General features: G+C 38.8%; 2 protein-coding genes across 2 annotated transcripts; one reads left to right on the top strand and one right to left on the bottom strand.

The window, feature by feature from the left end:
• Nucleotides 1-783: 783 nt before the first annotated feature.
• On the bottom strand, nucleotides 784-6,407 carry trpc6b (transient receptor potential cation channel, subfamily C, member 6b). The gene is made up of 12 exons (XM_072391977.1): nucleotides 6,306-6,407; nucleotides 5,374-6,142; nucleotides 5,044-5,229; nucleotides 4,730-4,894; nucleotides 4,333-4,549; nucleotides 3,583-3,810; nucleotides 2,896-3,160; nucleotides 2,558-2,753; nucleotides 2,233-2,439; nucleotides 1,974-2,030; nucleotides 1,607-1,682; nucleotides 784-1,503 (listed from the first exon to the last, which is right to left on the bottom strand). The coding sequence occupies exons 2-12, from the start codon at nucleotides 6,118-6,120 to the stop codon at nucleotides 1,331-1,333; spliced, it is 2,517 nt and encodes an 838-aa protein (XP_072248078.1). The 5' UTR covers nucleotides 6,121-6,142; nucleotides 6,306-6,407; the 3' UTR covers nucleotides 784-1,330.
• A 3,156-nt stretch (nucleotides 6,408-9,563) lies between these two features.
• Nucleotides 9,564-19,199, top strand: cep126 (centrosomal protein 126). Its single transcript, XM_072391976.1, has 10 exons — nucleotides 9,564-9,856; nucleotides 10,066-10,185; nucleotides 11,564-11,893; nucleotides 12,051-12,186; nucleotides 13,864-15,826; nucleotides 17,106-17,221; nucleotides 17,539-17,608; nucleotides 18,106-18,315; nucleotides 18,448-18,512; nucleotides 18,602-19,199. The coding sequence occupies exons 1-10, from the start codon at nucleotides 9,693-9,695 to the stop codon at nucleotides 18,680-18,682; spliced, it is 3,255 nt and encodes a 1,084-aa protein (XP_072248077.1). The 5' UTR covers nucleotides 9,564-9,692; the 3' UTR covers nucleotides 18,683-19,199.
• The last annotated feature ends 396 nt before the right edge of the window (nucleotides 19,200-19,595 follow it).

The raw sequence follows: 19,595 nt of genomic DNA, 5'->3' as shown, positions 1-19,595 counted from the left end.
TCAGTCATTTATTGTATATTTCTTAAAATCATTGTGTTGGAGTGCCACTTACCTTATTTGACTCATCTTACTTTTCTGTTATCCTAGTTAGATACGAGAACAGCTTTTACTATTCAAATTAATCAGTCAAGTATGGATGTTGCTGATGCATGTAGTCATGATGCACACACAGTCCTTGGCCATATCTTCTGCGTCATGTTTTCAACAACATCAGTGGGGATTCTCATGCTGTGGCATTAGTCTTGGATAACAGTGACACATTCATATCTACATGATGTGTTCTTCAAATGATGCAATGACCTACTTTTCTCACAAGATTTTAATTTGCAAATGTGGCTCAAAGTGACAACCTTCAAATTCTTGTGTAACACATTCTTATACTTTTTTAGATCACTGTGGCAGGGGATACATGCTCTTTTTCAGGCTCTGCACTATATTATAATATTCAGTGTAAAAGAATAAGATTTTCATACAGTATATATTTATATATATTATTTTTTAATCTAGTTTGTTGTTCTAATAGGAGTTAAGTGTGTCATTTTTCTTTGTCTCAGCCTTGCTTCACTGAGGAGCTTGAAAGATGGAATGCGATAGCTTTTATTCCTCTCTGACTATATGGAGGTGAGCTGTTTGTCTACACAAGAGGTCAGAGTGTTCTCAGACGTGCTTCTCACAGCAGGCATGAGAGAGCATAGCAGCATCTGTGTCAATAGTTTTAAAACACATTAAACCTACAAACCAACACTGATTTTAATTACATTTATTAAACATTATGCAGCTCAGTTCATCAACATTTTAATGAGGCATACTATTTCATCTTGTTTGAATATGTAGCCAAAAGTCCATTTTATCAACTTCAGGATCACATTACAGGAAAAAAAAAAAGTAACGTTCAGTTATAGCCAAAAAGCTTTCATTTCACATCTGGACAGACTAAACAACAAACCTACCACGGACATATTAAAACACATGTTCTACCTGAACTACTTTTAACTTCTCTTCTCTACATACATACAGAGAAATCATCTCAAACATTATAACCAGGTGACAGGTGGTCGCGTAATCATATGTTAACAATGAGTAGTGCTTATTAGTGTAACAGGGACAGAGCAACAAGAAGGAAAAACATAGTGCCACCATGTGGTTAACTGTTCCATTACAGGCTCAGGATAAAGATGAGTTCTCAATCAAAAACACGTTTTTGTAACATATTATCCGTATTTAATTAAATATATTTCCTAATGTTGGCTTTAGGACCTTTTATCCTTGACTAAATGCTTCATTAAGGAGAGGATGTGTGCAATAACTGCCTCCCTAATGTTTCCATTTTTTATGACAGTACATCCAGGTCTTGCTGCTGCTGCTGCTCTTCTGTCTGGTTAACATGGACAACCTCTCCCAGCTGCCTGATAAGCTCTGCCAGTGTCTTCATATCATGGTTCCCCCTTTCCAGGAGCTCATACCGAAGACTGGAGATGTCCTGTTTGATCTCTTTCAGTTCTCCTGTGAGACAGTAAGTGAGCAGCATAAAAAAAATTAATTTTTTTCTCTAATTTGGTGATTCAGACATGAAATGCAATACATCCAGGAAACCTGCCGAGCTTACCTTCATTTACTTCGTCATTGTCTTTATCTGTCTGTGCTTTTAAGATGTATCTTTTGATGAGGCAGTTCATTATTTTCTGTAATTAAGAATGGATTATTTGACTGTATAAACTGATGAGCCCACAGTTCCTCCAAAAGGTGGGGAGGGGGTGACCATCTTTGATAAAACTCTTCTGTACATAGACTTTACATATTACAAATTAAGTGCTTACATGTACCGTGTACAGCAGTTTTGGTAAGGTACTAAAATCATTTATCTTCAAATGTGTATGTGTGTAATACTTTCCACAGGAAAGACAATTTTCAGTCAGTTAAACAGTTCAGTTACAATGCAGCTGATCACCAAAAGAAAATTAAATCTGCTTTACTTGGTGACGAGTTGGCAGATGAGAGGATTCCCCTTTCAGTCCTTCCTGTTGCCTTAACTGAATAACAAATGCAAATTAGAGAAGGGGAGCTGTTCATGCAGCACATTTCTATATTTAGAGGGTATTATCATCATCATTAACATTATTATTGTATTGCCTAAAATTAATTTTTTTTTAAAAATCTTAAATTACCATTTCATACTATTTAATGCACAACAAAATATATTAATGATATTAGTTTCATTGTCTGATGCCTCACCTTGTTTAGCTCCACTTCCTCATTTGAATTTTCACAGCTTTTGTCAGAAGGTGCATGCCAGAGAAATTCCTTGATTCCCAGCAAGAGGGAAACCATAGACCTGGGGCTGGGTACGAGGTTGAAGGGCACAGGCAGTGTGCTACCATGCTCAAAGTAAGAGAACCACAGCTTAGCTCTGGCAAATTTCCACTCAACATCAGCGTCATCCTGCACAATAGATAAGAGCCGGTGATGAGGGGTAAAATATAGGTGAAATATTCAGAATAGATAAGATATGAGAAACATAAATTAACAGTAATTTAGAAATGTGGATGATTAAGCGTACCTCGATTTCTTGGAAGGAGCTGTTAAACATTGCTATGAGCATATTCAGCAAGACAATCACCATGATGATGTTGTACACTCCGTACAAAACGTAGCCTATATTCTCAATGAACTTATGGTTGATGTTAATGACCACTGATTTTACTTCCGACAGTCCAAAAATTGCCCAAAATAATGTTTTAAAGCTTTCTTCCACACTAGAGGAGTGAAAATAGAGGGGAAAAAAACAGTGCACGTAAACCAATGTTTTAGTGTTTCATTAGGTTCTAACATGAAATATTTCATAGTTTTCCGAAAAATTCTGTAATTGCAACTATGTAAATTGTGGTTGACACTTACGTTGTGAAGGCATTGTTGTGTTTGGCTCCAAGGTAGTATGAGTACAGATTGAACATTCCCACCATGAATGCCACAAACACTGTTATAAAAATCACCATGAATTTAAAGATATCCTTCACTGTTCTTCCCAGAGAGATCTGCAGAGGCCCAAACCTCTCATTGGCAGGCAGGATGTATGCAATACGAGAAAAACTCAGCACCACAGCAATTGCATAGAGGCCCTCAGAAATAAGCTGCGGGTCTGACGGCATCCAGTGAATTCTTGCTGAAAATAGAGAAATGCTGCATGTGAGGACAGTAAACTTCTTTGAACATCACGACCCATATTAGGTTTTCTTATTTAAAAGAACAAAACAACCTGGATGTTTTTTTGGATAATGAACAAACCAAGTAACCAAAATATCTATTTATAAATTAATAGTTCTGGGTATAATAATTGAGACAAATGAAAGGTGTTGAAGGGTTACTTTGTACTTTGTAAAAAGGTTGTACTTTTCATTAGCGCATTTCCATGTAATACTTCTTATATGTATCATCCCCATCTCACAGAGTCAGTTTTAAGTGTAAAAATTATCTAACCTAAAACCTGAGCCCGACCCCCTTTAATAGCAGCATTCACATTTGAGATCCCAATTAACTAATATTTCAGTTACTACAGCATAACTGAATTCCTTGGGCCACACTTACCAAGTTGGAAATACTGAATCTCGAAGGGCAAGGTCGTGTTTGACGGGTCATCGGAGTGCTTGTCAATATAACACTGAGCAGAATGTGCATGCCAGAAAGCCATTAATCTGGCAATGAAAGAGGTCATAAAAATGGTCAAAATACTGAAGTCAAGCAGATTCCAGGGTTCTGAGATGTATTCCCGAATATCTTGTGACCAAATATCTTTACATTCTTCCCAGATTTTCCCTGTTTGGAAAATAAAGGGGGGGTGGGGAGACAAATGTATTACATTATATGGTTGATAGTAACACTGATTTTTTTTTAAATCAATAGTTAATGTACAAAAATTGTTTGAAAAAACTTGAATTGATGGTCAAAGCATTTGGGATATACCTAAAAAGTTTCACCTCCAGAACAAAGTTCAAGTTTTATCTATCCTTTTTATATCTGGGAAATCATTTCCATGCAACTCTTTTATAGTGCACGAGCTAAGTGGAATTTACAACGATATGTGAGTAATTCCTGATCTAATAAGAAATTACTCTTGATAGAGTGGACATAACCCAAGCAGGAATTATGACATCATTGCCCCTACATGTCATTTTAAATGTAGGAACCTGAAGTAAATCATGACATAAAGATTAAAAGGAAGAACAAAGTAACATAATGTAAGCATTTACAAACTAAATGAAACAAAGTTTGACAGGTAATTGTTATTGAATGAGAGAAAACACTGGTTGGGATGGAAAGTATGTTTACACTCCTGACCTATAACCCAAGAAATGATGAGAATCTCCATCCAGGTGAAGGAGGTGGTCTTCACCCGAAACAGCTGTGAGGGGTAATCATGGGTGGTCATGTTGGGCAGCAGAGATGTTCCTGCAAAGCGGTCTGCTGCGTTCAGCACCAGAAGACTCAAAAATATCACGAAGGAGGCTGCATGCGCCACAAACTTCAGGAAGGGTCCACACAAAAGTTTCCCTAACTGAAGTGAAAAAGTATTCAAGATAAACTTCTTATCAAGCTGACAAACCCACAGTCCACGTATATTATTGGCATGATGTATAGTGTGTTCAGTGCATTGGTTTATTTAAACTACAAACACGGATTTACACTGAATCAATATTAAATGTGACTAGAATAGATCAACATCTTTGTTACTAACCTTACTTGATGGTGCTATCCAGTAAATAAAAGCCAGAACAGGAAGCCCAGCAGCTACACCAAGGACAAGAAGAATTTTAAATGCTATTGTCTGCTGGCGTAGTCCAGACACGTTCTCGTACCAGATAGAGCGGAGCTGCTGTTGGCAGTTTGGATGCGCAACAAACTGCTCCGTGGGAAATACAAGTTTTTGGGGGGGTATTTGTGAGAAAGAGAGGCCAAGAGAGGAAGTTGGGGAGGCTTACAGTCAACAATGGGTTTAATGATAAAACAATTATTATCTAAAAAAAACTGTATCTGTGCTCTCATGCTTACCTTTTTGACTTCATATTTTATTGCAAGTTTTAACCTGATAAGATTTTGTCTACCAAAGACTTCGGAGCTAGGACACGATTCAGTGTCCCCATTTAAGATGGCCTCCACTTCCTCTGTGTTCCGACACAAATCCAGGAGTCCCACCACAAAGTCTTTACACTGCATGGACAGTTTCTTATAATCATTCTGCAACACAGGGAGGCAAAATAAAACATACAACAGGACATTAGTGTTTAATAACTTACAAAAAAACTCACGAAACCTGTCCAGGTGAAGGCTACATATCTTATTTATTTAAAATACACTGTAGAGCTAAAGAAAATACTGTACCTTGAATTCCTTCTCAATGTTGGCCATAACTGCAAGCTCATTGCTCAGGTCCAGAGCTGCCATCACAGGGTCTTCGTTAGAAAGGCAAAGATATGGTGGACTGGCCAGACCTTTATAAGCATTGATGCGGGACTGTGAATGGCTAAAAGCGTCACGCCACTGATCGTCACTACATGTCCCGCACTGACAGAAGTAGTCATGGGGTCGCTCTATGCGAGCCCCCCTTGAAAGGAGTATATGCACTATTTCGTACTGGTGGCACTGTGAAGCCAGGATGATGGGAGTGATGTCATGAGAGAAACGTGTGCCATCCTCATCATAAGAAAAAAAGTCATCATGTGTCTCCGTCTGGCTGGGGCTGTTCGTCAGTCTCTGACCGTCTGCAAAGGCCTCGTGGCTCAAGATGGCCTCTACTATGCGGATGTAACCTTTACTGATGGCTAGCAGCAAAGCATCCCCAATTCTAGCAAGGTCTTTCTTCTTAAGAAGAAGCTTAGTGACATCTAAATGCTCGTTGGCAACAGCGAGCTGTAGTGCATTTTGGCCCATGTAGTTTACACAGTTGATGTTGAGGTGAGGAAACTCCTCTACAATCCGCCTCACTTCAGGAATATTGCCATACTCAGCAGCTTCTAGAAAAACTTCCTCAGTCATAGAAAGACAGGAGGAAGACTGAGCTTGAAACAGGTAACCAGCTCCCCGTAAAGCTTGTCTTCGGGGTTTAGCCACAACCTGCCCCTGCATCATGGTTTTCCTTTCACTGCTCAATCTAAACACAGATAAACCTGTTTTAGTCACATGATGCAATTATCAGATAATTAAATAATCACTTCATAAGTCAGGACAGGTAAGATTTCTTATGAAATTCTCACACAGCAGACATTGATTGCACACAAATAAATAGTAAAATGTATGTCTGTCATTTGTTGAACCTTTATTCTCCAGTCCACAGAAATGGTTAATCCTCACTGACCAATTCCATTTTATCTGTAAAAGATAAACAAATCAAAGAGTGAAATTAATCTGGCTGTCTGAAGGAATCTCAGTGATTGAGACTGAAACCACAACCAGATCAATGTGATCTTTGAGCCTTCGGGGAGCACTGCATGAGAAGCTGCCACGCTAACATGATCATTATACCCACCTGAGCTCAGGAGTACCCTGGAAAACTGTTTTTACTCAACACAGTCTGTTACTGCATCCAGAAATTGAACCTGTATTACTCAAGGAGGAAGCCGTATGCTGACTCTGGGCAACACTGCTGAGTTCTCTGGGAAAAAGTTCAACTCAGATGGACAGAAATTCAGTAGACAGGTGTTCTTTGGTCAGATGAGTCCAGATTTCAGCTGCTGTTGGAAAAAAACTGACAAAACGTTCTATTTGACAAAGATCAGAAAGACCATCCAGGCAGTAATTAGAGAAAGGTGTTAAAGTCAGCATCTGTAAAGGTATAGGGCGGCATCAGTGTCCATTACATACATGTGGAGGTACCATTGATGCACTGACTACTGAACTTTTGGAGAGACATATGCAACTATTAAGGCAAAGTCTTTTCCTGGGAGGTGTTTTTTTAAGCAATGCCAGGACTTGTGTATGACTTAAAACAGCTTGTCTGACACGCTTGATCTGTATCCTACTGAAAGCGTGTTGTGCATCATGAAGAGGAGAATCAGACAACAACACTCGTGAACTGTTTTGCAGTTGAAATAATGTGTTCTGCACGACTGGAAGATTTATGGGAGAAACTCCAACAATTATTATTCTGAATCCCAAAACCAGTAAAAAGAGTAATTTAAAGAAAGAGTGATTTAAAAAGATTATGGTAAACCTACTTCTCTCCCAAGTTTTATTTTTTATATTTCTATCTTTCTTTATTGTGTTGCTGGCATAAAATTCTAGATTTGTTTACATTATATAATTGCAGCGGAGCTGGTCAGAGGACACATGGAATAAAGGTTTAAAAACAAATTAACATTTCTGTTGCAAGTTTTAAAAAACTTTCATTTGCGAAAACTGTAGCTACCAGATTGATAATTCCAGAATTGACTGTAGAGACTAAATAGCAGCAACCCAAACACTGAATGTGTTTTCACACATCAATGTGCAACGCGCACTTGGTCTCAGCTGACTTATAACTCACACTAGGCGACATGTGTGACACCACCCACAGATTCATCATCTGCTCTCTCTATCCACTGAGCTTCTGCCTGTTCTCGCCCAAATATGTTTTACTTTTCTGGAATATTACACGGAAATGCTGTCTAAGACATAAATAAGTGCTACTGTTTCATCATATAAATCCTTTAAAGCGTGACATTAAAAACAAACATTAAACTGGAATCATACTAATAACAGTGACTATTCTTAATGCTAATTGTATCTTGTGTTACTGCCAAACAAGTAAATCCACTTTCTGTTTAGTAATTTCATTTGAATAACTTTGTTATCTCAGGGGCTAATTGCTTCAGCACAGATGACTCATGATGATTAGAAATGATGACAACGCCCCTTTATTCAGACACAATTAGTATCAACCAAATCTTACTCATCATAATACACAATTTGTAATACAGAATTTGTTCGAGTACACAGCCAAATTATTCATCTGTAGCATTATCTGAGACCATCTAAACTGAAAATGGTGCCCTGCTGTTCATCCAGGGAAGGTGAGAAAATCCCAAATCCTTAATTAAAATGGAGTTAACAGGATGAAGCTGACCTTAAAACAAAATGCTCTGGTTTCTTTGTGTTTTAAAAGATAAAAGTACCTGCCTGGATTTCAGAGAATTCCTTGATGTATTTGTTCTGTTGCACTTCTGTGTCATGACAAGCAGCCAGGATGCAAATCAAAGAAAGTGATGAATCGGTGATAACTGAAAAAGTAGAGGAAATCTTGGTGTTGCAGAACTGTTTTATTTGTTTTGGTAAATAAGAACATAATTTCACAGATATAGCCTAATAATGAATGCAACAGATTGTTACACTTACCTCGGAGAGGAGTGATCCGCTACATAACTTTACAGTCATTGCAGCACAGGCTACTAAAAAGATAAGAAACAAAACTGCGTCCAAACAAGGTCAGCTGCTCCTCGTGGAGTGGCACACCCGGCTCTTGTTGCTTCAGGAGCACCTGTCAGACTGACTACCAGTTCATCCCACCTTAGGTCTTCATGCTTGATGCGTTTGGGTACAAATGGGCGGTTTTCAAGCGGATTTTACGGTGACTCCTGGAATGGGGATTATTATATTTAATTTCCTTGCTTTTTCAATAACTGTGCCGGTAAGTCCCTTAGCCAAGATATTAAAACACTTTGTAGAATTAAAACAAGGATTCAGTCCGAGTAAATTTGTGGCTAAACTAAAAGTCTGTACCATAAGGGGATTATTTTCTGAAAGGTGTTTGTAATAGTAAAAACAGTTGGCTGAAACTAATGGCACCTCTATCATACTATGTATTGAATAGTTTATCACTGCGAAGACAGATTATGCTGCTTCTCTGATCCAGTGACAGCAAACAATTACGAAAAAGCGGATTTTCTCAAATCCTCTTAACTCATGGTGCAATCAAATCTAAAAGGTAAAGGCAGCCAACAATCTTTCGTGTTCTGCGAGGATTTTCCCCTTTAAACAAGTTAATGATCCCTATGAACGGTTTAAAATGAAGGTGTGTGTTGTTAGTGAGTATTTGGAAACAGTTTTACGAACCAATTCCCACACAAAGTATAGGAAAACTCCTGAAATGTGTTAACACTGGTAAAGAATTTTTTTAATGAAAAATATACTATTTTTGCTGTAGTTTCATTAACCTAAGATTCTAAATATTTAAAAGTGAATTAAAACTCTCAGTCTTGTTCCAACTTCCACCAAAACGTTATCTGGTTAATCTGTACTATGTAAAATCTCACCAAATATAATTTTTCCATGTATCAGTCGTGGTGAACTAAAAAAAAAAGGATAATAATTCATTTTTGTTTACTTTGTTTTTTCCAAAACTGTTGTCCTAAAGAAAGTGTTATCTTTCTGTTGATGTTGATTTCATGTATTACCACACTTTGAGATGCATTTGAAAGCAGCATGACGCTCTGCAGGACGTAGCGGACTCTGGCTACGAAACCGTCCTGGTTGTCAAGGGACTGCGTCCTCGGTTGCTATCACGGATGGACTGTACACAGACTGAGCTCAAGTGAGAAGCCGAACAGTATTAAATGCGTTTTTCTTACTCTTTTAAAAACCTAAAGAGACTGCCTTTGCTCGACAATAGTTGCTGCGATGTGGAATCGAAAATTACAGTTACAAGTTTCTCGACGTCCTGAGAATGGATGAATGAGTTAAGGTTCCACGGAGTGACGTTAACCAAACGGTACAACGTACAAGCAGCAGCTTGTAGCCTTGCTCAGAGCTGGACTTGCATGTTTGCTGCTGTCATCAGGAATCAACAGTCTCGGAGGATGCAAGTTCTTCGGGACAACTTCTTCTTCCATTCGTATCCTCTACGCATTTAGTTTACAATCAGCTAAAATTACAGAATGTTTTTCCTTGCATCTACACCTGTTTTGATATAACTAAAGCTTCGTTAGAGATTATGAGATCACTAAGGTCCAAACCCGCCACTCTGTATCATTAGATGAATTATCATTTACCATTAAATGACGCGTTTCCGCAACGTTTCTGTCCTTAGCAGTTTACTTCCAGGAAATCGAGGTTGGGAAATGATGGAGATCTCGAAAACGACAGACAATATTTGGTTGACGAGCAGAAGTTATGCAAAGTCCGGGCTCGCAAATTTTCAGTGGAAACCAACAGACGCAGAAAGTCAGTTTAATAAATTACTATCTATCTATCTATCTATCTATCTATCTATCTATCTATCTATCTATCTATCTGTCTGTCTGTCTGTCTGTCTGTCTGTCTATCTATCTATCTATCTATCTGTCTATCTATCTATCTATCTGTCTGTCTGTCTGTCTGTCTATCTATCTATCTGTCTGTCTATCTATCTATCTATCTGTCTGTCTGTCTGTCTGTCTATCTATCTATCTATCTATCTATCTATCTATCTATCTATCTATCTATCTATCTATCTATCTATCTATCTATCTGTCTGTCTGTCTGTCTGTCTGTCTGTCTGTCTATCTATCTATCTATCTGTCTATCTATCTATCTATCTGTCTGTCTGTCTGTCTATCTATCTATCTATCTATCTATCTATCTATCTGTCTGTCTATCTATCTATCTATCTATCTATCTATCTATCTATCTATCTATCTATCTATCTATCTATCTATCTATCTATCTATCTATCTATCTATCTATCTATCTATCTATCTATCTATCTATCTATCTATCTGTCTGTCTGTCTGTCTGTCTGTCTGTCTGTCTGTCTGTCTGTCTATCTATCTATCTATCTATCTGTCTGTCTATCTGTCTGTCTGCAACATCAACTTTTGCTTAGCAGCCCCTTTCATTTCCTCTGGAAACATGCTGTTGTACAGAGTTCATTGTTTGGCCTGACAGCTTATTGCATGTTTTTCGAGTGGATTTTGAGGTCTAGGCCTAGTTATAGATCTATTGTGAGAAAGCAGTCACTCTGATTACTAAATCTGGAACGCTCATCCCTCTTTGAGGCTTAATCCCTTACAGATACTAATACCCTTCTAATTGTGTGTTTGATTGTCGGTAGAGGCTAAAAAGTGAGTGGTCTTTAGCTTTAGCTGTATATTTTCCTAAAGAAAGTGCAGCTAAAGAATATATCTGTGCAAGGTAAAGCAACAAACAAAACAATGAATCATATTGAATGGACATTTTCTTTTAAAATACATAAATATTCATGTTAAGTAACAAAGATCTGTGCATTTTTAACTCAGCACATACATGTTAACTAACACTGTGTTGCTCCGGTAGAAAAAGCTCTTAAATAAATGCATACTGCTCTTGTTTACAATGATTTTTATTCTGTGTATTTAACTTCATGCTGAACTTCACTGACCCTGTTCTTATTAACTGTTCACTTGCAGCTTGGCTATCTCAGCTAAACCCTCAGTGACTGGTTGCTGTTATTTATTAATGACCGTACTGAAAACATATATCAAAGATCCGACTCAGGTTTCTGTTGTCAAAACGTAGCCAGACTATATTTAATCAGTAAATACGTGCCTCGGGGTCATGCTCTGCTCTTTTTTTCATGGCTCAGGGCTTTGGATGAAAGACGGAAGCAGTGGGACATGCAGGAGCAACGCCTGAGAGAAAACATCCTACAGCAACGTAGACAGCAAGTACAGGATGCAACTGAGCGCTTCCAGAGAGCACATCTGCCTCTCAGAGATACAGACAGTGTTAGTCTAAAGTTTTACACCCACTGGGGACAACTGAGAAATTATGTCACACTGCAGTTTGTTGACGTTCTCCTTCGTGGTGTTCTAGCTTTAAGAAGAACTGCTGCAAATATTGAGGATGCACTCAGTGAAATTCAAGGCACCAGCTGGCAGCCCTCTTTCTTGTCCAGCAACACAAACATTAGCAGGTGAAACATGCACAGCATAAAACCAACATTAGATCCAATAGATTAACATCTCAAACTGTTAGTTAGAATTTCATTCGGTTTCCTCTGAGATATTTTTCATTCTTACTGGATGGAGAATTCATACATGTTATTTATATCTTATCTCTTTGTCTTGAAGAAGCTGCACTTCGTCTCCTAAGCCTCCCACAGTTTCTAAATCCTCTCATCGCCAAGCCCTCTCTGCTGTGGAGGCCTACACTAAACTGCTTCAGGAGCAGAGCAGAACAGGGAAGTATCAAGATCACAGTCCACAGGTATTCATTTTGGTTATTTCTTTTAAATGTGTCACAAGATGTTGACATTAGAATTTTAATTTAAATATTATTTCTGGTTATATCGTCTCACTTCATTTTTATGGGAGAACCTTCTGTTGTCAGATGCTGTTTTGTGTCTGTTTTCCAAGCACTGAACCAAAGACAGTTTGCTGTCCTCTGCTAAAAGATCACTTATTGTTCTAAGTATTTTTAAGTATTTGTAATGTATCAGTCAGTCTTTGTTTTGTACGATGTTAAGATAACCTCTTTTTAAACATTAAAGTTTCAGTTTAGAAATTGTCTAAAAGTTGCAGAGAATGACAGTAGGGGAGAGGAAAGGCCTGAAAGGAACCCAACATGACTTAGGAACTCAAATTAAGCATTCATTTTGAAATCTTAACGCTAACTGTCTGTTCATACTGTGCACTCACAGTCACCCTTACTACAGGATTGTTTCTGTATCTAAGTAGCTTTCAATGTTTTTGTACTATTTGAAAAAAAAAGTTCATAGTAAGAAACTTATTTTGTTTGCTAATCCACACATTTTCAACATGCTTGCGGTAATCTTAAACTACTCCATACTCTTACTCTGCAGTATACATGATATTGATATATAAGGGATTGCACTTTGAAAATGGGGCTTGAGTATTAAACCCACGGGTGTGGTGAGTGGGAATAAATGTCAACATAGAAAGGCCCCTAGGGGGCAGCACTGTGACATAAACCTAATCTGGCATCAGTATCACCAATCTTGATCCCACAAGTTTCCACTTCCTCTGATCAAATCTGTGTTTGAAAATAGAAATTCGTGACTTGTTTTTATGGGAAACTTCTGTCTTCATTAGTTACAGAAAGGACATAAAAGAAGAACCTGTTAGAACAAGACATGGAATCTTATTTTTCAACATGTCTCTTTATAACATATATACAAAAAGTAATTATGTCCACATAGAGTATCACACAACTTCGTAGACCAGATTCAGTGCCATTCCAAGACACCAATACATTTTATTTATGCAATATAAGCCAAGTTTATGCAGTCCTTCTTCGTATAGTAAGTTATCAAGTGCTTTGAAATTCCACGTTCAGCTCAAATGTTTTCCTTTTTATACTTTTGGGAATAAAGTGTACTTTTTATGCTTTTTATGCAAAGAAAATAAAAATTAAAGTAAAACAAAAAAGTGAAATGGGGCTTGTGATCAAAAATCAAATCATTTAAAGTCTGTTATTTTAGTTTATTTACCGACTGAAATAAATTTGTTTTCATGTAAATTTCAGCTCCACAAATGTCCAAAAACACATCATCCCATTTATTTAGTTTGTCTCTCACATGTTAGAATTTCCACTGTAGGCCTAAATGTTGTGCAGTTTATGACTGCTCACTGTCAGGTAAAGCTGAATGTATAATTTGATGAATTTGGAATGAGCTAACCTGCAGATCCATTTTATTCAGAGGAGTAGAAGTAGAAGTATTTGCCCAGTATAAAGTAGAATATGTGGACACACCAGTACCACTACAACAACATCCACATAAATCAACACAACGCCCCACCCCTCCTTTTTTTCTTTCTGAGATAACTATTATTTTGCTTCTGTGTTTTCACCATAGATATGCAAAGAGTTGTAAACTGTCATTAGCTTTTCACTTATCAGCTCCTTTTGGCATCCATATTTTAGGGCAGCCACCTGTCTGAGTGCTGTAATTCTGAAAGCCTTTCAAGCAAGGATAGCTTGGAGACTGAGGACTTAAACCGAAGCACAATGAATCCACAGTGTTCCTACTCATCATTTTTTCTTGACTGTGAGAAGGTCCCTCCAGATCTGAGAAAGCAAAACGATTTGTGTCCAACGTCAAGTCTAACTTCTGCCCCAGCGATGATGCTTCCTGATGAAAATGTTGCCCAGTCAAGAAAACTGCATGGACCCAAGGAAGAAAAACAAGAGGACTCTGAATGGCCTAATAACATCATGCTTGTTTCTAAAACTTCTTGGGGGTTCACATCTAAAGAGCAAAAACCTAAAACAGAGAGCTGGCCTTCTCTGCGCAACTGTGACATATTGGCTATTTGTGAAGTCACTGGTGGAGACCCAGAACACTTAGAGGTAAAATCCTTCCAAGATAGTCTAAGTGACAACATCACTGTTCCAAACCAAGTTATTCATGGACACACAGCAGCTAATTCATCATATCCCAAGCAAGAGGATTTGTTGGATCTCAAACAACAGAGGATCCATGATGAAAATCAGTTTAGATATCCATCAGATGCAGATATTCCTTTCCCTCACAAAAATAGCACCTGCAAAGGCATTTTGTTTGCCCCCCCGCAAAAGCCAGATGATTATTTGAAGGATAGCACAACAGACAATTTGTCAAACAATGGCCTTGTACAAATGCAAAAAGAAAGATACAATCTGCCACCCCAGAAAGATCCCTGTACTTCCATAAATAATCTTAATAAGATTTCAAACTCTGAGTGTGACATTGAGAAGCCCGTAAATGCAGCATCGCTGCTACATGCAAGCCTGAATAACATTCAGTCAGACAGGCTTAAGTGTCCCCACTGTCCTGATGAGGAAGAACAAAGATTACCAGTGTCAGTGGCAACATCTCAGTCAGTGTGTGCAGTTAAAGGAATCCTTAAAAAGCAGTCCAAATATGTGTCAGGAGATGCCGCACGTATGTGTGGCTCACAGCGTTTGATTTTTGCAGATCATGTAGCATTAGCAATAAGAGATAGTGTTGAATTATCAAGAACAAAAACGAAGGAAATGGGGGTCAGCAACACCGTAAAAAAGAAGCTACGTTGGTTTGATGAGGTCCATTTGGAAAAAGAGGCCAAAGAACAGAACACATTGAAACAGGTGAAAAGCAAGTCTTCCTGTCTATCTCAACCAAAAACCAACTCAGAGGACCACCAACTAAGTCTCATTACAGACTCTGGGTCTCCCAAGCCTGCACCCAGCTTGGCTGCTACAGACTCTGATGGTTATCATTTTACAAAAGAAGCATGGACAGATGTTGGGGTTCAAGTCAACTTGCTGCAAGAACAAGCAAACGAGGTCAAGGTGCCCCGGAGCAGCACCAGGACCAGTGGCCCCAAAGTCCCACGGAGAGAGCGTCCAGCCAGAGTTGGAGCGGGTCCTGTTTCGTTGCGAACAAGAAAGGGCACTGTTATACGACCTCAATCTGCCACCGCGGTGAGTCAGATTGCTAAAACCCAAGGGAAGATCATGGTACCCCGCCCACCTCCTCGGATAGAATCTGTGGAAAAAAAGACACCTTACATCACCAAGACTCCATATGGCAGGGATTGTGCCAGCATCAACTATAAACAGGCTCTGCTTATAGAGCAGGCCCTGCGCAAGAACGACTCCGAGGGATTTTTCTCACCAAACACACATCCTGTAATTACAACAGACAGTGCTGTTATGTACACAACTCTGCCACACTCGTTTGCAAGCCATTTCCCAGAGGACAACATAAAAAGCATGCTCATTTCAGGTCAGCAAGAGACTCACAACAACAGAAGAAGAGGCACAGTGTACAGTGAGAAAGGACTCACTTTGAATTGCACTCCCACAGATGAAGAGATTTCACAGCTCTGGCACGGTGTCCGCTGTGCTTTAAACACAAAGGATGGTAATGTACATTTTGTCTGACAACTCCTCACACAGCTTAGGCTTGAGCTAAATGTAGCCTTTTTATACTGTTTTTCTCAGGCTTGTTTGATTCCAATCACTGGAAATCAAATGATAGATCATGCAGTGTGACTATCTGCTAAAGTGGAGCTGATTCACAGTTCTTTATCCTAAAAACAAATAGGTTGCTGTGAATTTTCTCATTTGGGTCTAAAAACCCTCACATAAAATCTAACTAAAGGGGAAATGCAGTGATAAAGCAGCATGATGTCAGTGGGACATCACAGTAGTGATATAGTTTTCCCTTCTACCGCAGAGCTACTTTTCATGATTTTTCTTAATCTGCTTTGTTTTGTCTGATATTTAGTGTTTACTGCTGTTTGTGTTTTTTTAACTAACTGAATTTATGGCATTATTGTGTTATTGGTCAAGCTCATTTCTTGTTAATGAAAAGTGAAAAAGAAAGAACCTCTTTCAGTTCTATGGTTTTACATATCAGCACATGAAAAATCCTCCGATCCTTATCAGGCCATAAAACTAAGTATACACGAACAGCCTCAGACGAACAACAACACATGGCACATTACACCATGTCATTAATTATTTAAAATGAACAAAGCGAAAAATGCAGCAGCAGTCTGTGAAAACTCAGCATAGCCTCCATAGGAATTAAGTAGTCTCAGCAACTTTACCCCAAGGTCAGACCATATAATGCTTAAAAAAATGCAAAAAGCCCAAGAGCTACATCTCAGACTCTTCAGTTTGCATGCTAAATGTTAAATTTCATGACAGTGCAATTAGAAAAAGACTGAGTAAATATGCTTTTTCGAAAAAGAACATGGCAGCACAGCTTAGGTTTGCAAAGTTGCATCTGAACAAAGCACAAGACTTCTGGAACAATGTCCTTTGGATAAACGGAAAGTGGAGCTGTTTGACACTGCAAATCAGCACCTCATACCAGCTGTCAAGCCCAATGGTAGATGGGTGATGATTTGTGCTTGTTCTGCAGCCACAGGGCCTGGACACCTTGCAGTCATTGAGTCCACCATGAACTCCTCTAAAAACCAAATATAAGGCCATCTGTCTGAGAGCTAAAGCTTGGACGAAATTGGGTCATGCACGAGGACAATGATCAAAAACACACCTGCAACTCCACAGCAGAACTGACAGAGGGTGTACTTTCTTTTTCACATGACTGTATATGATGTGTCAGCTTTTTCTGTATTCCCTTTCTCCAATTTGGTTATTTACGTAGTTACGAGCTAAATGTCTTCTCTCAGTGAAAATGCATAAAAGGCAAAGCGTGGAGAGTCGGCGAGCTGTAGGGAAAGCCTGTGTTGAGCAGAGCAGAGAGACTCCTGTCTCAGGGTGCGGGAGACTTCCTCTCACCTCTCAGGTAAGCACATGTGCACAGTTGTGCAGGTGGGGGGACAGAGTGAGCATGATTACTGAGGATCACTCAAGGGATTTGTTTGAACTTGTTTGCAGTCACTTTCATGCCGTCCATAGTCTTGATAAAATTGAGTGGCTGCAGCAATTTATTTATTTATTTAACTTGAGCTTTACTAAAGATTGATGAACATATTTTTAAGCAGCTTTCTCTCTACTGTTCTTCATCGTTGTCACCTAAATGTTTTCTGCTTAAACTGCATAAACATAATGTAAAGTCAATCTAAAGTGTTTAACACGACATGCTTGTTTTATTTTGTGTAGCCTACGAGGCAGACCGCTGAGCTGGTCAAAACATGCTCAGGTACTTGTGACTTGGCCTTTGCAAAAGAAGGTAATGTGATTTCTGTCACAGTTAAAACAAACCTTTCCCTTGTTAAATTGACAGAATTACACTAATGTCAGCCCTGGATCATTTAGCACATACACTCTGCTGTTTGCATGTTATTTAACACAGGCACTTTCAAAGTCTAACACCGTAACCTACAGATGTGTATTTTTTCTTTTAAAGACACCAGACTCAAGTCATCTTTTCACTTAGTTTTGCTAAATTCCTGAATCCATATAGGATCTTGAATATGTTGTCTAGTTCCATAAACAGACTGCCCTGAATACATTATACATGGTCTGTCCGAGGATATTTATTAGTTTCTTACTTTTGGAAAAACAGTCAAATTCCACCAGAGTGAATGAGTCTGAGCTCTTCGACCACACCAAAACATTTGTTTACCTTTCTGATGATGTAATATTTTCTCACCTTCAAAAGCAACTACATTGAAGTGGAAACCAGTAAAAGTGTCTACCTTTCATGTAACCTTGCATGGACTGCAGGTTTGGAGAGTGCTGCCCAATTAGACCTGGGTGAAACACATGCTGAAAACCTACAAGAGGAGAAGCGTGTTGTGGCTGCCATGGAGACGGCCCAAACACAGAGGCCCGGAACAGTGCGACAGCACAGCCAACAGCAGGGGCTCACCGCCATATCCTTTGAGGAGAAGAAAATCCTTCTCTCTCTAGACAGACTCAACCACCAGCTGCACTGTGAGTATTTTGTTAAGGCTGTTTGCATTAGACTACTGATGGACTGACATGTGTGTGATCTGTGTTTAACAGAAACATATTGACATGATGTTATGTCGGTGCAGGATAACAATGCCTCTCCGTCTACTGTAGGTTTGCAGGAACATGTGGGAGTTCATTCTGGCACACATGCTCTTGCAGTTATTGACACACCCGTTGTAAGTATATGTAAAGGATTGCTTTCTTCAACACATAAAGTTACTTTGTTCAAAGTGTTTTATTCCCCACTGTGTTCCTGTATTTTCAGACAAGAGAAGTGAAAGTCGCAGACAAAAACAAGTACCGTGCATCCTCAGCTAACCGCCTCCCATACCAGAAGAGGTTCTGACTTCTAAAGCTTGTTGGTCCACAGTGGCCTTCACTCTCATCACTGCTTTCTTTCCATACATCATATATCTCCATCCAAGCTCTTAATTCCAAAAATAGGATTTTACCAAACGTGCCTTCTATAGTCCCTTAAATATTAGACGAATGGTTAGCAAAGGGACTGCACAACCAATTAACATCAGCAAAATGGGACCAAAGTGAATTTTGAAATTGGTGTGTTGAAATGAGTTCAGTATTTTCACCCAGTGCGTGGGCAATGACACACTGCCACAAACATATTTTTGGTTTTGCAAAGCCACTCACTGTTAAGCAATCAAACTGTAAGTGCCTATGACAGTGATTCAGTTAGTTTTTATTCAACAAATGCAAATACTGTTTCTCTTGTCCTGTTCATGACCAGTATTGCTTGCTGAATATACTTACATTCTCTGTATGTTTCCAAGGTTTCTCATTCCGTATTTATGTTTTCAAGGTAAAACTATTATTTGGTAGAAACCATTTTTCGACTCCTGAATAAAACTTGTCAACATGTTGTAAACTGATTTGCTTGTTTGTTTGGCTGCAGCAGCACTTCTTTAGTTAATCAAATGGCAGCCAATGAATCGGCTGAAGCCTGGTTTCTGTTGAAACGCGGTACAGTGCTGAAGGTGTGTTTGTCTTTCTGTCTGTCTGTAAAACATGATTATAGTGGACCTACAGGCTCAGCAAGCTGAGCCTCTGCCACATCTTACCAGAGCTTCATTTATTGTGAACCTCTTTTTTTTAGTTATATACCTTTAAATGATTTAAGATTCAAATAAAAAATAGACTATATTTATTTAATTTTATTTGCTGGCTGGTGCATATTTAGTATTTTTCATTGAAAGCTTCCCTGTCAACTTTGCCAAACAACGGCTGCATTAGGGGTAGGGGGT

Source organism: Leuresthes tenuis, unplaced genomic scaffold (assembly GCF_036924035.1).
Source record: "Leuresthes tenuis unplaced genomic scaffold, fLeuTen1.0.hap1 SCAF_9, whole genome shotgun sequence".
Classification (NCBI taxonomy): domain Eukaryota; kingdom Metazoa; phylum Chordata; class Actinopteri; order Atheriniformes; family Atherinopsidae; genus Leuresthes; species Leuresthes tenuis.
Note: the sequence above shows the minus strand (reverse complement) of the source record. Positions and strands in the feature narration are given on the sequence as shown.

Excerpts from the sequence above, each read along its gene's own strand:
- trpc6b (XM_072391977.1), bottom strand. The coding sequence starts at position 6,120 with ATGATGCAGGGGCAGGTTGTGGCTAAACCCCGAAGACAAGCTTTACGG. Across the intron at positions 4,550-4,729 it reads GGATAGCACCATCAAGTAAG|TTAGGGAAACTTTTGTGTGG; the intron begins GTTAGTAACAAA and ends TTTTCACTTCAG. Across the intron at positions 3,811-4,332 it reads CATCATTTCTTGGGTTATAG|GGAAAATCTGGGAAGAATGT; the intron begins GTCAGGAGTGTA and ends TTTTCCAAACAG.
- cep126 (XM_072391976.1), top strand. The coding sequence starts at position 9,693 with ATGAATGAGTTAAGGTTCCACGGAGTGACGTTAACCAAACGGTACAAC. Across the intron at positions 11,894-12,050 it reads AGCAACACAAACATTAGCAG|AAGCTGCACTTCGTCTCCTA; the intron begins GTGAAACATGCA and ends TTTGTCTTGAAG. Across the intron at positions 17,222-17,538 it reads GACTTCCTCTCACCTCTCAG|CCTACGAGGCAGACCGCTGA; the intron begins GTAAGCACATGT and ends TATTTTGTGTAG.